At 37.0% G+C, this 19,779-nt stretch overlaps 1 protein-coding gene across 1 annotated transcript; it reads right to left on the bottom strand.

Moving 5' to 3' along the window:
• Window positions 1-1,806: 1,806 nt before the first annotated feature.
• On the bottom strand, window positions 1,807-7,128 carry LOC107797236 (uncharacterized). The gene is made up of 10 exons (XM_075240323.1): window positions 7,053-7,128; window positions 6,259-6,347; window positions 5,194-5,464; window positions 5,021-5,117; window positions 4,812-4,936; window positions 4,651-4,735; window positions 3,097-3,207; window positions 2,862-2,988; window positions 2,702-2,752; window positions 1,807-1,959 (listed from the first exon to the last, which is right to left on the bottom strand). The coding sequence occupies exons 1-10, from the start codon at window positions 7,126-7,128 to the stop codon at window positions 1,807-1,809; spliced, it is 1,185 nt and encodes a 394-aa protein (XP_075096424.1).
• Between the last annotated feature and the right edge of the window lie 12,651 nt (window positions 7,129-19,779).

The raw sequence follows: 19,779 nt of genomic DNA on the forward strand, positions 1-19,779 counted from the left end.
AAAGGTGAAAAGTAAATTTGCGGTTTCGTCGAGCAAGTATGAGATAATTTGCTAGAAAGGATATATATACACACACTCGCGCGCACAAGCGAATAAAAATTATTAATAAAGGGGTGAAAAATGCAATAATCATTTAAATGCTTCAATTTAATATCATAACTAACAGTTCTTTGTAGATAGTATTTTTTTTGCTTATGTTCCTTTCTGACAATTTGGTTGGTTCGTTACGGCCAAAAACTCTTTTTATCGACAATGATATCCCTCTACACCATGCAACATATGATTTTTCATGTTGAAAATATGTTGCGGCAAAATATTGTCCAATATTTGAAAAATATGATATTCCTTTAACTTTTCTTTAATATGAGAAGCTAAACTTTTCTCCTCTGGTACCGGACTCGTAGTAGTGACCCTCGCTTCGCTGTCCGGGACTTTTCTGGTCTCTTTTGCTCCTGACCCGGTATCGCGAAGTGACCCTGGCTTCGCTGTCCAAGACTTTTCTTGTCTCTTATGCTCCGGTGCCGGTTTCGCAAACTGACCCTCGCTTCGCTGCGTGATTAACAAATTTGCTGCCCAAAATGACTCAATATTAACATTTTCTCTTATTTTATTTACGTTTCAAGTGTTTGTATTTTTTTCCCTTTATTCTTCCTCCTTTTTAATGTTAAAGTTTAAAGGTTATATGTAAACTAATTAAAGAAATGAATTTAATTTCAAGTCTAGTTGATGAGGCGTGGCTATGTGACCAGAGCGTGATTAACAGCCTTCCATGGCAACTTCTGGCCTTGTAGCAGTAGAGGATTGTTCTCAGTCCAAACCTTTTTGGCAAGAGTAGGGATGCGATCAATCCAGCAACTATACTTGCTTGACTATTACTGAAATATAATTACATAAACAGTAATGTAAATTCTAATAGCAGAAAGTTGATAAATAGAAATGTGTCCTGCATTATATGAGTATTGATCATTTAAGAACTTCCTAGTTTTCCATGTTCTGTGATTGTTGCAAATGGCATCTGGCTTTCTTTTGCATTAACGTAGCTATCAACTAATAAGGTAATGTGAATTCTAATAACGTAGTTCAGTTGGAAAAGTTGACAGCCTATGTGGAAAATGGATATAGTTCCATCAATGCCGTTAAGAGATTCAAATTATAGGTAATCACTTATATGTATAGAGTAAATCTCAAGAATGACTATTGTCAACTATGACAAAAACTCAGCATAACTCATAGAGTTGACTCTTAAGTACAAATAGCCAATTTCTACAGATTTTATTTCTGAAATTGTGAAGCTGGATCTGACATTGAAATGTCCAAGGGACATGGACAATTCATTAGCTTTATAAATTGTTGAGGATGAAACTCTCATATATAACAATTCTCTTATCTTACCCTATGTACTCAATTCTTTCAGTTCTGTTTGGTGCGCTTAAAAAATTCATACTCCAATCCCCATGATACATATTCTTATCCTGTTTACTCAAGTCTCTCAGTTCTATTTGGTGCATAAATAAGCATAATCCAATCCCTCATTACATACTGCTTGTCAGGTATAGACATTCCTGAAGTTTTTCTTGCATATAAAGGAGTGAAAATGCAATAATCATTTAAATACTTCAAATTAATATTATAACTAACAGTTCTTTGTAGATAGTATTTAATATCATAAAACTTAAAAGTTAAACAGGAGAAGAAAGGTGAAATGATTCAAATATATTGTTCATAACTAATAAGAGTAGTAATAATATACTAAATGAACTCATAAAATAGTTCTTGATTTCTCCAACTGTAACATTCCCAAACACATTATGTTGTTTTCTTCTTCTTAAATACTCTCTTCATTTTATTTCCTGACAATTGTGCATTCGGATCTTCTTCAACCATTGTTGCGGCATTAGTTATACCTATCTGGGCAGGTGTATGTGCAACATCGGTTGTGTCGTTATCTTCAGTGGAATCCTGCATATATAAAATAAAAATTTAGTGCAAAATTAGTGTCTGCAGTTGTTGCTTACCAAATGCATTTTTAGTAATTGGGTTTTACATACAGATGAAGTGGAAGACGATGGGGCTCTTCCTCCTCTAGCGACCAAGCGTCTAATCATGGGACTGATGAGAAGCTCACAAGGTCCCAGAGAAAGAGGCTACGACGAAAGAAGCTTAAGGAAGCTGCCTCTTGCCGCCAGAATATAATTGGGCCGTTATTGCCTACAGTAGAGAATGATGGGAGGGGTGAAAATGTGAGTACAACATAAGAGATCCAGAATATAGTTGGTCCGTTTTTCCCAACAGCAGAGAATGATGGGAAGGGTGAAAATGTGAGTACAACAGAAGAGGAAACACAAGATTTTCGACAAATTGCCAATGATCCAGGTATGATTTGAGGAGTAAAAAGTAGCAATAGCAGTAGTTTTCTGGTTTCTCTCCTTATTTTCACTTCACAGTTGTTTATATGTATTGAAAGTGGAAATAAATTTATACAGAGGCAGTATAATTAAGCCTGCTTAACAGGTTTTCTTATCTTATTCTATGAAATATTAATACTGTGTTCATAGATTCCCATAGAAAAAACAAAGTGAACATCTAGAACTTTTAAAGTTATAAAAAAAACTACTCCAAATCTGAAAAAATTTTCAGAAAGAAATCCTTCAAGATATGTAAGTCGCTTTAATGTTAAAGGACAAATTAGTTATGTATTTACCTCACATTCCTTCTCTCCATCCAAGACTTGAATATTATTGAAGTCAGGTTCCTATCAAAAATTAATAAATAAATGAGTTTGAAATTATGATTCATTATGCAATATAAAAGAAATTTGCAATCTAAATATGTTATGAAGTTTGTGAACAAATATGACATACAGTTAAGTCATCTGAAGGTTGAGCAGGACTATATTTGTTTATCAGCTGCTCCTCATCCGTAAGCTTAACAACACTATAAACTTCCTTTTGCTGGTGAATGTTCTCTGTCTTGATAATAACCTTACTACTGGATAGGGATACTTATCAACAGCACCAGTATTCTAGAATGAAATTTTAAGTTAGAATTATGCAAATAACAAATATAAATTTAATTAGTTGATATACCTCAAGAAACCCTTCCTTCAATTCTTTTGCTGATTCGCCTATGAGAAACATGGTTTCACGGCCCCAGAGCAATAGGGAAACAGATCCAGTAGTATCCATTACCCTAACTTGAAGCTTGTACCTAATTGCACAGTTGATTTGAGATATAAATGTAATATTTTGATGGATTAAGGAAATATAGCTGCTGATTTTACCTAATAACTGCTGAGTAATCTTCATGTTTACATTTGGGGTTTGGGCATTGATAAATGTTTCCTAGTTTATCCACCTTCTTTTGACACTTCTTGCAGCTAACGTACGACCATCCTTTTTCAAGTTCTAAATTTTCAATACTTGCGACAATCCAATATGGACCTTCCTATTGAATAAAGTGATAAGACAATTGTTGAATAAATTGATAAGACAAATGTAATGAAAAGACATAGAGAATATGGTCAATCATAATATCAAAGAAATAACATAAATGTAATTGAAGAATTTTTCATCTTCCAAATGAGGAAACACTCTTTAAAACCATAAAATAAGAGGACTAAAGGCCAAAAATAAACTTCATATGTAATGTAAAGACATAAAAAAAATGGTCCATGTGGCGACTCAGTGACATGAGGAAAGGATAGGTACCTATATGATATGGATTAGGATTTAGAGGTACTGTGCCAACATGCCGTTGATCGCAAGGAACGCAAATTAGTTTATATCAGTTAAGAGTACAAATATAGATAAATTGAGCTATAATCATCTTTCTGGTTGCGATGATTTTCTAGATAAGTCGAATTGTTACTATTGTGCGATTTTCTTCGCATGTTGCTTGCTGCATTATACATGTAGGAGACTGAGGTTCTGAGATCATATGAGGTCTATGTAATAATGTAGTAATCTGGTAGATGGTCTACTGGGGATTACATATTAGGCTAGGTAGTTGTTTATTAGGAATCTATCCCATTAAATATGGCAAAGAAGATTTGAACTACTTCTAGTCTTTAATTTGTTTGTGGCCTCTAGTCAGTTTATCTAGCTATAACTTAAATGGTGTTAGCATAGTTGACTTAAGGAATACATAATCTATATCTTAATTTCAATCCTGCTATACTACTGCTCAATCATTTAGCATGTAGATAATGAACAATTACTTGTTCTTTTCCCTCTATTTGACTGCTAGAGTTTCTTCATTGGTTGTTCACTATCTTCTGTGCATCTTTACCTAAATTTAAAAACTGCCTTTTTCAAACCATAAAATGGGAGAAACAAATATGTGCATTTTTGCAACTTTTAACCTGAAACAACAGTTAAATTAATACTACAGAAGTTACGTCACTCACTTGCATGGACTCCACTAATTGGCCAATTGTTTTAACTTGAACAATGCCCTTCTCCAACTCATCCGAGATAGAGTAACTTTGTTGAGAGATGGTTTGAGTCAGCCTCTCAGAGTTATTATCCCGAACAGAAAGTAATTTGTATTTATGAATAACTAAAACAGTTAGATGTATACTTGGAAAATTTGATTTGAGTATAGAAGCAGTGAAATTTTATATAAATAAATCAATATATATATATATTGAACCGTGTTTTAAATTCATCAGATTGAGGAAAATTTGGATTAATCCACAGCTTTGATGCATTCCATGTATTGCGCACAAAATATGAATCTACAAAACAACGTTCGTGTAAGATATAATGAATAACTTTCACAAAGTAATGTTAAATTGAGTAATTGTATTTTACCTTGATATTTATGGGCTTTTATTAGCTGCATAACAACAATAATAGGCTGGTTGTTAGCACTTAGTAGATGAGGAACAATTTCATCAACAAACTCCCCCCAAAATGTAGCAGACAACTTCTTCCTCCTGTCAAATAGAAATAAGAATGTAATTTTAGCATATGTAATTATCAAATCAATCCTTAATTAGTAGATGAATGTTTATTCTTACTCGTCATCTTCTAGTTCAATATCCATAAACTTCCTAGAAATTCCACCTTGGTTTTGCGTTTGTACCTCACTGAAATTGACAATTTCTCCGATGACATCTAAAGAAAAAGAAATTGTTAAAATAAATAGTAGATAAATTCATAATTAGAAAATTAACGTAAAATCTTTATTTACCAAATAATTCAGTCTTGTTCACGTCAACCTTATTTATCAATTGATCATATGGTCGCAAATCAAAGATATTGATTGGGAAAAGTGGATCAGTTGTTTCAGCCACTGTTGTCCGTTGAGTAAATGTCAGCCTCAACCTATGTTTCGTGGTGTTGAACTTCTCCTTATTATGACAAACGATAAAGTTCGCCATATTATATAATCCAAGCTCAGTAATTTGTGTTTTGAAAAGATGCAAAACTGACTTGCCAATAGAAGCACTTATGCGATCGCCCTACAAAAAATTACATTACATAATAGACTGAAGCATAGATTGATGTTTTTGGCAGTATTAAACAGCGTGATAAGTACATAATTTTGCATCGTGTTACCTGTCTTCTGGTGCAACCTTTATACCGACTATGCAATGTTATGATTTGTATTAATGGTAATTTATATTAACTATTAACTATAGTCGTAAACAGTAGAGTTAAACAAATTAATCAGTTGTAGTAGTAGAGAAAAAAAATCAGATTTGCAAGTGAAACTGTTTTTGGTAATTTGAAAAAAACGCCTATGCATGACAGGAGATCCCCTAACTCTTGGATGTGAAAGAAACTTAATGGCATTTTGGACTTGATCCTCCCGAACTGGTTCTGAGTTTACAAATACAGAAGTTAAAGAGATCCCTCTTATAGCCTCAGGCTTGGAATCCTGATTATCTTTAGTAGCTGGTGCAAAATTACTAATATAGAAGGAGATTTGATATGCAAATCTGCTGCATAGTAGCTGAGTTGTAGTAATAGAGAAAAAAATCCATTTTTTGCAAGTGAAACTGTTTTTGGTAATTCGAAATAACTTTAGTTCGAAATAAATTTTTTTCAACCCCTTCTGTCCCCTGTTTATATTTGTACAAATGTTTTGAGGACGAATACAAAACCGAGAAACAGAGAACCAAAGGAATTAGTTTATACTTTTCATGAAAAATTTGAAAAAATGTGTTGCATAGTAAATTTGAACAAATCTATAAATATGCAGCTCATATGCTCTTCAGAAGGGAGGATAAACAGTAATGTGAAATATAATTACATAAACAGTAATGTGAATTCTAATAGCAGAAAGTTGATAAACAGTAATGTGAATTCTAATAGCAGAAAGTTGATAAACAGTAATGTGTCCTGCATTATATGAGTATTGATCATTTAAGAACTTCCCAGTTTTCCATGTTCTGTGATTGTTGCAAATGGCATCTGGCTTTCTTTTGCATTAACGTAGCTATCAACTAATAAGGTAATGTGAATTCTAATAACGTAGTTCAGTTGGAAAAGTTAACAGCCTATGTGGAAAATGGATATAGTTCCATCAATGCAGTTAAAAGATTCAAATTATAGGTAAACACTTATATATATAGAGTAAATCTCAAGAATGGCTATTGTCAACTATGACAAAAACTCAGCATAACAAATCTATAAATGTGCAGCTCATATGCTCTTCAGAAGGGAGGATCATTTGAAGAAGATGGATTTTTCTGGCATTGCTTTCGAAAACTACTTTGCTGCAGAGTGCAGCCTAAGTCATGTATAATTTAAATCGAATTAGCAATTTGGAGGAGCAAAACAAATATATATATAATCATATAACAATTCCGAAAATCAAATCGAATTAGCAAGGTAATAACATATGTAAAATACCTTTTCATCTTGTATATATATATATATATATATATATATATATATATATATATATATAATCATATAACAATTCCGAAAATCAAATCGAATTAGCAAGGTAATAACATATGTAAAATACCTTTTCATCTTGTAGAACCAATTCAATCGAGAATATAGTGCCTGGATTAAAACGATCCGGTACTTCCCACATACGGACAGCACGAACTTTCAACTTCCATTGCATCTTCGAAATTGTTATATCCTTGATGAAATCAATGTGAGTAGCCATCTTTTGCGTAAGCCGTAAGTTTTCTTGAAATCTTGATAGAAGAAGGAACTTTAGAATTGAAGAACGTGTAGTTGAGGAAGAAATATAAACTCCTCTACGCTTGAACTCCTCTACGCTTGAGCAGTTGATACCCACTATACGATACGTGGGTTAAGCAGTTGAATCCATCGTGCTTTTGAAGAGAAAATATAGGTTAAGTTGAAGGTAAAAAGTAATTACCTAATATTGTGGAGTAAAAGGTTTTAACAAATAAATTGATTTAATAATTTAAAAACATTAAAAATTGAGATAATTGAAGAGGAGTTTGAACGGTTTAGAACTGCAATAGGGGCGGAAGGCCATTCCTATTTTTGAGGAAGCGAGCTGTTTTTTAAAAATACCATGGTTTTTTCCAAATACAATGATTTAATAATTTAAATAAATTTAAATTAACAAAACTGCACAGAAGTGTTTACGGTTTTCTCATGAATGATTTGAATTCTACTTCCTAATATTTAGAAGCAATGTCTTAACATGCCATGTGTCATTCTATTGTCTTCTGCTTTTAATTATAGATTTGTAAAATCCCTTTTCAAAAACGTTAAAAGTAGGGATGTTCAAACCAAACCCAAAATCCGTATCAAATCGAAAAATCAAATCAAATCGATTAAAAAACCTGATTATGTTTGTTTTGATTTGATTTGGTATTGAGTAAAAAATCGAACCAAACCGATATATAAATTTATAATTTTTTATATATACTTTTAAGACTTTCTATAGACTTTTATTTAAAAAATGACTAGAAATATTTGGGTCGTCTCATGAGAGGTAATATTTAATAGAACTATAAAGTGCATTCATTTTTATTTACATTAAATAATAGATTGTATCATTTTCTTATTAAGTGTTATTAAAATGCGTCAATCATCTCTTTGTTCTTTCATATTCATATGTCAAGATTTCTTATATCGATCTCCTTTTCGAATTTGAAGTGGTATTTCGATAATTTAAAGTTGTATAAAATATATTATTATTTAGGTGATTTTTATGTTTAATTATTAAATTCAGCTAACCTTGAAAGCGTACATTAACAAAAAATTATTGTTAGACGACTGAGGTAATAAACTATTATGTTTTACTAAAAAAAATTCTCCGTTAAGAATTCTTTAATAAGTAGATCATATGTTTGTTTTTTTTTATTTTCACTAAACATATATTCGACTATCAAAATTTTATTTATAACTTTAATAAAGTAAGATTGAAATAATATTCATGTAACAAAAAAACACCAAAAAATTCGACAAAACTGAACCAATCCAAACCAATATAACTTGTTTGGTTTGGTTTTGATAAAACCCAAACCAACCCAATCCATGTACCCCTACAAAGAAAGATCATTCCAATGAAATACTTCATGAAAGGCAGGAAGGATTCTCAGAATATTTTTCTTGAGATGGAAAAGTTGGTTCCCGCCATTTTATTGAGAAAATTCAACTGGTAAATTTTGTGTAGTTTAAAGCAAGGAAACATGGTTAGATGTTATTGTTAACGGCTGCCATTAATCTATGTTTGCCAATTTTAGTTCTTTTCCTAAGTATAGTATCTGAATTGCATCCCAACCGTGAGTTAGTTTATGTACACATGGCGTGAATCTGAAGGCCCATTGAAGATTACTTGACTAAATTCTACTTGACTGGATCTTTTTCCAACTGCTCCTAAGCTCTTTACTCCAATGAAAGTTGTGTAAAGAAGAAGTTAATTTCTTCTTAACATTTGAAAAAATCAAATATTGTGGATCATAAAAATCTAAAAATCATTTAAAGTGGAACGGGAGAGTAATGTGTTGACATTTGAGCTTTACTATTGAAAGAATATCTCACTGGCTTCGAGTTGTGCAATTGTCATAATTCATTGTCCAAACTCTAAACAACTCAAGTTGGCTATTGTATTTTGATTTTCCTTTTTCCTTTACTTGAAATTTGCATATTAACTTATGGCTAATTCTCAACCTCATTTACCGTATCTTAATTATCTTCCCTTAATTACCGGATGATTTTGCTATCTACAAACCAATTCTCTCTATACATTCAAAGTTAATAGCTAATCCAAATCCATTGCCAATCGTCGGAGGCAATTTATCTATCTATATTATATTAAAAGGAGAGTAGTGAAGCATGTGATTAAGCCAAGTGGCAAGCTAAAATGAAGCCACTTGGCAATTTTAAGACAACATTAATTATTAAAAATTATAAATAAAAATATAATTAATGGAAGTAGTTTAATGAATCTTATACATAATCTAAATAGATCTTAGACAAATCTAATCTATACATGTATATTTGTATCTATATGTATATCTATATTTATATCTATATATTGATCCACTCATAGCTTTTTTTCTATATTAGCTATGACTATTTATACTTTGAAGTAAGTTAAAACATAAAATAAAACTTACTTAAGATATTAAAGATTTATTGACTTCAAAAATTAAAAAAATTCAAGCAGTAAAATAAGATCTTACATAAAGTATAAAGTTATTTATAAGATAAGAAAAAACTTAAATATTATATATATATTAAAATGAATGTAGTGATGCATGACATTAAGCCAAGTATTATTATTATTATTATTATTATTGAGACATGACATTAAGCCAAGTAGAATATTCAGACAATGTCACTTAGAAATAGTACATGGAGAAATAATCTAAATAGAAATATTTCTACTTAGTATTTTTAAGACATAATCTAAATAGATTTTTAGACAAATTTAATCTATATCTATATTATATTAAAAGGAGAGTAGTATGCATTGTGGTTAAGCCAAGTGGCAAGCTAAAATGAAGTCACTTGGAAATTGTAGGACAACATTAATTATTAGAAATTATAAATGGAAACAAAATTAAAGGAAGTAGTTTAATTAATCTTATACATAATCTAAATATATCTTAGACAAATCTAATCTCTCTCTCTCTTTATATATATATATATATATATATATATATATATATATATATATATATATATATATATATATTGATCCACTCATAGATTTCCTTCTAAATTAGCTAGAAATTTGAAGATAAAAAATTAATTAAAAAACTAAAATAGAAAAAAATAAAAAATATAGAAAGACGTAAATTGAGATAACCTATGACTATTTATACTTTGAAGTAAGTTAAAATATAAAATAAAACTTACTTAAGATATTAAAGATTTATTGACTTCAAAAATTAATTTATAGCAGTAAAATAAGATCTTACATAAAGTATAAAGTTATTTATAAGATAAGAAAAAACTTAAATATTATATATATATATATTAAAAGGAATGTAGTGAGGCATGACATTAAGCCAAGTGGCATATTGAGAAAATATAATATTCAGACAATGTCACTTAGAAATAGTATATGGAGAAATAATTTAAATAGAAATATTTCTACTTAGTATTTTTAAGACATAATCTAAATAGATTTTTAGACAAATTTAATAAGGATTAAAAAATAAGAGGATGTTTTTGAAAAAATGGCACCTAAAACTCTCGGCGCATGATTAGCAAGGTTAGCTAACATACGTCATCGGCCATGGCTAGACAACGGAAGAAGCTCCCATCGCCATTGGGAGAGAAGGATAATGATGCAAGTTTAGTAACACCAGCTCAGGTACAAACAGGACGGTGGTTAACTGGTATGGGCAGTGCCCCTATAGTGTTTCAAAACCCAGCTCAAGGTGAGAAGATAGTAACGCCAGATACTGGGTTTCAACAGGAATTGAGGCCTATGACGTTTGGAAGCTTCCTACCACAAAAATTTCAACCAATCGTGGAGGAAAGTGAGAATAAAAAGGGGGAATCTACAATGAAACCTGCTATGAAGGAAAACACTGAAGTAGTTCATCGCAGACTGAATTTCTCAGCAACAGGGAATGTGCAACCTACCAGAAAAATTGGGAACAAAGAGGAGGAAGCGGTACCATCTAGGTATTACAATAGGAGTTCTCAAAAGGGTAAGGCATTGAATTACATACCCTCTATTATTCGCGATGCTACTGTTGTAGTGCAAATTGATGATGAAGAAACAAAAGAACAAGAGAATTACTGGAGTACAACCCTAATTGGCTATATTTTGGGGGATAATCCATATGAGAAAGCGATGGAAAATTACATTGCAAATGTCTGGGATTTCGCTGACCAACCTCAAATACTTTATCGTGATGAAGGATATTTTGTGTTTAGATTCCAAAATATGGTAGATAGGGACCTAGTTCTTCATAATGGTCCATATACATACCACAATAAACCTCTTATTCTGCAGTGTTGGAGTGTGGATTTCAAATTTGACCCAAGCTGTATGAATAAAATTCCACTATGGGTCAAATTTCTAGGTCTACCATTGAGATTCTGGGCCACAGATGTATTGAGCAAATTAGGCAGTGCAGTGGGCAAACCTCTGTACACTGATAAATTTACTGCTGAGTTAGAGAAGATATCATTTGCACGAGTAATTGTTGAAGATGATATATCCCGACCCCTGCCAGACAGTGTGAATCTCCAAACTTCTAGAGGGATAATCAATCAACAAATTGAGTACGATTGGAAACCAAAGTTTTGCTGTGATTGTGTAAGGTTTGGTCATAACTCTGAAGACTGTTGGTTGAAGAACAAGCAGGAAGGGGGAGAAGAAATTAGGAAGCAACCACAGAAACAGAAGAACAAGAACAAGGAGAACTTAAAATGGGTACCAAAGGTGAATAGAGGAGAAGATGATGAGAATGCTGGGATGCAAGTAGAGAAGAATACTCATACCAATCCTGTACCAAATGGAATGGGAACTGAAGCACCCAAACAAAATGTAGCTGCTGAGGGCACTCAAGGAGAGATGGGGAATGATGAAGGGACAAAGTATGTTAACAAAGGAAAAGCTATAGAGACATCTATAGTTTTTACTTCTGCCAATAGATTTGAGGTCCTACAGATGAATGATCCACAAACACTCCAAGGGGACGCTGGCCCATCCAGCTTCACCCAGAAATGAACCTTTGTACTTGGAATATAAGGGGGCTAAATAAGCCCCACAAACAGAAGGAGCTTAGGCTTTTTCTGAGGAAGTATAAGGTAGATGTAATGGGATGTTTGGAGACAAGAGTAAAGGAGAGAAAATCTGCTAGAATTATCAGTCAAGTAGCAAGGGAATGGAATGTATGCTGCAATTACAATGCACATCCAAATGGTAGGATTTGGCTATTATGGAAAGAGAATGTAAATATCCAGATTATACAGATTGAGGATCAGTTTATTCACTATGAAGTACAAGAGCCAAATTCTAACTTTAGAACTACAGTAACCATGATATATGCGAGTAATGACAGCAACCAGAGAAGTCAATTGTGGAGGACACTTATTCAGTTAGGGAGTACAATTCAAGATTGCTGGTTATTATGTGGTGATTTTAACAATGTTTTGTACACAGATGACAGAATTGGAACTTGTCACGACCCAGATTTCCCACCATCTGGTGTCGTGATGGCGCCTACTATCGGAGCTAGGCAAGCCAAATATTTAAAACACCTTTCCTGCTTTCTTTCAAACAATATAATAAACAAGACAAAATTTAAGCGGAAGACTTTAAATCTAAAGCAACTGAAAATCAAAAGTGCGGAAGTTTAATACACAACTCACGGACTACTACAGAATACTACAATCAATGTCTGAAAGGAAAATACATCATGTTTGTCTAATACAAGATAAACAAACGAAAAACATAGAAAGGGACTTCGGCCTGCGAACGCCAGCTAGGCTACCTCGAGAGTCCCTGGACTGAAGATAGCTCCCAGAAGTCCTACTGCTGCGGTCCGTAAGCTGCTCCCTAATCTGTGCACAAAAATGCACAGAGTGTAGCATCAACATAACCGACCCCATGTGCTGGTAAGTGCCTGGCCTAACCCCGGTGAAGTAGTGACGAGGCTAGACAGTACCTACCACAATTAACCTGTACAGATATATATACAAATGCAAGAAAAAAAAACAATAACAAGATAATACAAAGTAAAACTGGGAGGGGACATGCTATCGGGGAATAACAGGTAAAAATGAATTATCGAAAATAAACAGAAGAAACTCCGGTTCCCATGATATATATATATAAGTGGACGGCGTGCCACACGATCCCATAATATCATATATAAGTGGACGACGTGCCACACGACCCCATAATATATTATATAAGTGGACTGCGTGCCACACGATCCCATAATATAGTATATAAGTGGACGGCGTGCCACACGATCCCATAATATAGTATATAAGTGGACGGCGTGCCACACGATCCCAATTCATATCATATATAAGTGGACAGCGTGCCACACGATCCCATAATATAATTCGAAACATCTGATTTTGTAAGGAGAGTCCCATTAGGGGAAATCAACAACATATCACTCTAACCCGGCAAGGGTACAACTAACAGCCCAAAATATCCCGACAAGGGAGAGTATATATATCGATCTACGCATCCCGGCAAGGGAGTAATCACAACACCTTCTCTTTTTAAATCCATTCTTCCTCAACTAACACCTTCATGTTCGAGCTAACGCTCCAAAAGTACACCAATCACAATTTTTACCTCAACCGTTCACATTATATGAACTCATCAAATAAACAAGGAGGTTTTGTCACGTTATTTGAATTAAAAGCAATTAAGACTCACAGTCATGCTAGACTCCGGTGCATAGATAACCGTCACCATGCCTATACACCGTAATCCACATTAGATAGTAGCAAATAACATCCTAATCCTATTCCCTCAAGCCAAAGTTAGAACAAACACTTACCTCGAATGCTCCAAACTCAACTCACGCTTCTAGTATAGCTTTACCTCTTGATTCCACCACCAATCCGCTCGAATCTAGTCATAAGTTACTTAATCACATTAATAATTACTAAATGAATCACTCCCCATCCATGAAAATAAATTTTACAAGGTTTTTTTTTTCAAAATGGTCAAAAAACCCCCCGGACCCACGTGGTCGAAACTCGAGGTTCGGACCAAAACCCGGTTACACATTCCCCCAAGAATCCAAATATATGATTTGTTTTTAAATCGGACCCCAAATTGAGGACCAACTTCTCAATTTGTAGAAAACCTAGGTTCTACCCAAAACACCCAATTTCACCCCATGAAAATCTTTGATTTGAAGTTGAAATTATGTTAAAAGATGTTAAGGAATAAAGAAATTAAGTTAGAAATCACTTACCAATCATTTTGGAGAAGAAAAGTTGTTTGGAAAATCGCCTCTTAGGTTTTGGGTTTTTGAAAAGTGAAAAATGACTGAGATTTTCCGAACTTGTATACCTTTCTGAGGACCTGGCGCGGACCGCACAAAAATGTGTTGCGGCCGCGCCGAGTAGGAGAAAAATTGGGCTTCTCTGAACCCTTCCAGCGCGGACCGCACTGTTTTGGTGCGCGACCACGCTGGTTAACCTGAAACCCTAGCTCCCAGACTCAGCCACGCGGACCGCACAAAAATGCATCACGGCCGCGCGACTCCAGCGCGGACCAGCGCATAAATGACCGTGGCAGCGCTGGTGTTTGCAACACCTGAACCTGCATTTTCTTAAGTCCAAGACCTCCCGGGCTCCATTCAAAACTCACCCGAGCCCTCGGGACTCCAAACCAAATATACACACAACCTTAAAAACATCTTACGGACTTACTCGTACGATCAAATTGCCAAAATAACATCATATACATAGGATCAAGCCTTAAACACATGATTTTCTTTCTTCAACTTTCATAACTCAAATTCTCCATTTTTAGTTCGAAACACGTCATATGACGTCCGTTTTTAGCCAAACTTTACAGATAGTGCTTAACACATATTTAAGACTTGTACCGGGCGTCGGAACCAAAATACGAGCCCGATACCTATATTTTCTAACTCCTTTTCATTTCAAATTTTCATATCAAATTTCAGAAAAACAATTTCTTTCAAAAATTCATTTCTCGGGCTTGGGACCTTAGAATTTGATTCCGGGCACACGCCCAAGTCCCATATTTTTCTACGGACCCTCCGGGACCGTCGAATCACAGGTCTGGGTCCGTTTACCCAAAATGTTGACCGAAGTCAATATTATGCATATTAATATCGAAATTCATCAAATGTTTTACATAATTCACATATTCTAACATAAAAACTTTTCGGCTACGCGCCCAAATTGTGCACGCTAATAGAGGCACTAAAAGCAAGGTTTTCAAGGCCTTGAAAGCACGGAACAAGGAAGAACTACGGTGATGACCCTTCGGGTCGTCACATTCTCCACCTCTGAAACAACCGTTCGTCCTCGAACGGACAAAAGAAAGAAGTACGTGAGTTGGGAAATAAATGAGGATAACGGCTCCTCATATCAGACTCGGACTCCAGGTCGATGCCTCAAGAGGCTGACCTCTCCACTGAAAACGCACCAAAGGAAAACTCTTCAACCTCAACTGTCGAACATGTCGGTCTAGAATAGCCATCGGCTCCTCCTCATATGATAGATCCTTTTCTAATTGGACAGTGCTGAAATCTAACACGTGCGATGGATCTCTGCGATACTTCCGGAGCATAGATACATGAAACACGGGATGCCCAGCTGAAAAGCTAGGTGGCAAGGCAAGTCTATAAGCCACCTCTCCCATACGATCAAGAATCTCAAATGGAGCGATGAACCTAGGGCTGAGCTTGCCCTTCTTCCCAAATCGCATCACGCCCTTCATAGGCGATACACGGAGCAATACCCACTCCCCAACCATGAAAGCAACATCTCTGACCTTGCGGTCTGCATAACTCTTTTGTCTGGACTGAGCTGTACGAAGTCTATCCTGAATAATCCTGACCTTGTCCAAGGCCTCCTAAACCAGATCCGTACCCAATAATCGAGCCTCTCCCGGCTCAAACCATCTAACTGGAGACCGACATCGCCTACCATACAACGCCTCATACGGAGCCATCTGAATGCTGGACTGGTAGCTGTTGTTGTAGGCGAACTCTGCTAAAGGCAAAAACTGGTCCCACGAGCCTCCAAAATTAATGACACAGGCTCGGAGCATGTCCTCAAGAATCTGAATAGTCCTCTCGGACTGACCGTCCGTCTGTGGATGAAATGTTGTACTCAACTCAACCTGGGTGCCCAACTCTCGCTGAACCGCTCTCCAGAAATGCGAGGTAAACTGCGTACCCCGATCCGAAATGATAGATAGAGACACCCCATGAAGGCGAACAATCTCCCTGATATAAATCTCGGCTAACCTTTCGGACAAATAGGTGGCTGTAACAGGAACAAAATGCGCTAACTTGGTCAGCCTATCAACAATGACCCAAACTGCATCAAACTTTTTCCGAGTCATCGGAAGTCCAGTAACGAAATCCATCATAATCCTCTCCCACTTCCACTTGGGAAGTGCAATCCTCTGAAATAGACCACCAGGTCTTTGATGCTCGTACTTAACATGCTGACAATTCAAACACCGAGCCACATGCACAACAATGTCTTTCTTCATCTTACGCCACCAATAGTACTGCCTCAGATCCTGATAAATCTTCGCGGCGCCCGGGTGAATAGAATACCGAGAACTGTGGGCCTCCGCTAAGATCAACTCTCAAATCCCATCAACATTGGGCACACAAACTCGCCCCTGCAATCTCAATACACCATCATCATCTAAGGTTACTTTTTTGGCACCTCCACGCTGCACCGTGTCTCTCAAGACACACAAATGAGGATCCTCAAACTGCCGCTCGCGGATACGCTCTAATAGTGAGGAACGAGCAACCGTGCAAGCTAACACTCTGCTAGGCTCATAAATATCCAACCTCACTAGACGATTGGCCAAGGACTGAACATCCAAAGCAAGCGATCTCTGGCTGACTGGAATATAAGCAAGACTACCCATGCTGGCGGACTTCCTGCTCAATGCATCGACCACCACATTGGCCTTCCCCAGGTGGTATAAGATAGTAACATCATAATCCTTTAGCAACTCTAACCACCTCCTCTGCCTCAAATTCAACTCTTTCTGCTTGAATAGATACTGAAGACTCTTGTGATCAGTGTAAACCTCACACGTCACGCCATATAAGTATTGCCTCCAGATCTTCAAGGCATAAACAATGGCTTCCAACTCGAGATCATGAACCAGATAATTCTTCTCGTGGATCTTCAACTGCCTCGAAGCATAGGCAATGACTTTGCCTTCCTGCATCAACACTGCACCAAGCCCAATACGAGACGCATCACAATAGACCGTATATGGCCCTGAACCTGTGGGCAAAACCAATACTGGTGCCATAGTCAGAGCCGTCTTGAGCTTCTGAAAGCTCGCCTCACACTCGTCCGACCACCTGAACTGGGCACCCTTCTGGGTCAATCTGGTCATAGGGGCTGCAATGGATGAAAACCCCTCCACGAACCGACGGTAGTAACCTGCTAACCCCAGGAAACTCCGAATATCCGTAGCTGAAGCTGGTCGAGGCCAGTTCTTGACTGCCTCTATCTTCTTCGGGTCTACCTGAATACCTGCTGCTGATACGACATGACCCAGGAATGCGACCGAACTCAACCAAAACTCGCACTTTGAGAACTTAGCATACAACTGACTATCCTTTAGGGTCTGAAGGACCACTCTGAGGTGCTGCTCATGCTCCTCCTGACTGCGGGAGTATATAAGAATATCGTCAATGAAGACTATCACGAACAAGTCCAAATAAGGTCTGAACACTCGGTTCATCAACTCCATAAACGCTGCTGGGGCATTGGTCAACCCAAATGACATGACCAAAAACTCATAATGCCCATACCGAGTACGAAATGTTGTCTTAGGGACATCAGACGCCCTAATCCTCAACTGATGATAACCAGATCTCAAATCTATCTTCGAGAACACCCTCGCACACTGAAGCTGGTCGAATAAATCATCAATCCTCGGCAGTGGATACTTATTCTTAATTGTAACCTTGTTCAATTGCCGGTAATCGATGCACATCCTCATCGAACCATCCTTTTTCTTGACAAACAACAGCAGCACCCCAAGGCGAAACACTGGGTCTAATGAAACCTTTCTCAAGCAAATCCTGCAGTTGTTCCTTTAACTCTTTCAACTCCGGCGGGGCCATATGATATGACAGGATAGAAATGGGTTGAGTGCCCGGAGCCAAATCAATACAAAAGTCGATATCCATGTCGGGCGGCATACCCGGCAAGTCTGAAGGAAAAACCTCAGGAAACTCCCGAACAACGGGCACAGAATAAATAGAAGGGTCCTCCGTGCTAGAATCGCGAACATACACCAAGTAGGCCAAACATCTCTTCTCGACCATACGCCGAGCTTTCACATACGAGATAACACTATGAGTACAATGACCAGAAGTCCCTCTCCACTCTAAATGGGGTAAATCCGGTAAGGCTAAGGTCACGGTCTTGGCATGGCAATCCAAGATAGCATGGTACGGGGATAACCAATCCATACCCAATATAACATCGAAGTCGACCATGTCCAAAAGCAACAAATCAACACGGGTCTCAAGACCCCCAAACACTACGATACAAGAATGATGAACTTGGTTGACCACAATAGAATCACCCACAGGTGTTGACACATAAACATGAATACTCAATCAGTCACTAGGCATAACCAAATAGGGTGCAAAATAGGATGACACATATGAATACGTAGATCCGGGATCAAATAGCACAGAAGCATCCCTATCACAGACCAGAATAGTACATGTAATCACAACATCTGATGACTCAGCCTCTGGCCTGGCTGGCAAAGCATAACAACGGGGCTGGGCCCTACCTCCCTGAATCATATCCCTGGGACGATCTGCTGTTGGCTGACCCCTACCTCTAGCGGTCGGAGCTCCACCTCTAAGACCTCTACCTCCACCTCTATGTCCTCTACCCCCACCTCTAGCTGGCTGGGCAGGCTTGGGGCAATTGGTGCCTGGATCATCGGGCAAGGACCCTGCTGCTACGAGCTGCTGGAAGCTCGAGGGCAATATCTGGCAATGTGACTCACATCGCCGCAAGTATAACAAGCCCTCGGCTACTGAGAATAACGAAGTGGTGGTGCACTGATAGGTGCTGATGGTGAACTGAAGAGCTGCTGGTCAGAATACTGCGGCTGATAACCACGACCACCTGGTGTACCATGAGAAGCCTGGAGAGCTGGCTGAAAGGGCCTCGAAGGATGGCTTCTACTATAAGAATCCCTACCTCCAGACGAGGTACCACTGAATCTACTAGAATGATGGGGCCTCTTATCAGACCCATGACCACCTCCCTGAGCAAGTGCCATCTCTATCCGGTGGGCACCATCTGCCGCCTCCTGAAATGAAATCTCACTACCGGCACTCATGGCCATTTGAACACGGATCGGCTGGGCCAACCCATCAATAAACCTCCGCACCCTCTCTCTTTCGGTGGGGAGTATCACAATGGCATGACGAGCAATATCAATGAACCGGGTCTCATACTGGGTGACCGTCATAGGACCTTGTTGGAGACGCTCAAATTGCCTGCGAAGAGCATCTCGCTGAGTAACTGGAAGAAACTTCCCCAGAAATAACTCTGAAAACTGATCCCAGGTCAATGATGGCGACCCTGCTGGCCTGGCTAAACAGAAATCCCTCCACCA

The sequence above is a fragment of the Nicotiana tabacum genome, chromosome 20, assembly GCF_000715075.1.
Source record: "Nicotiana tabacum cultivar K326 chromosome 20, ASM71507v2, whole genome shotgun sequence".
Lineage (NCBI taxonomy): Eukaryota > Viridiplantae > Streptophyta > Magnoliopsida > Solanales > Solanaceae > Nicotiana > Nicotiana tabacum.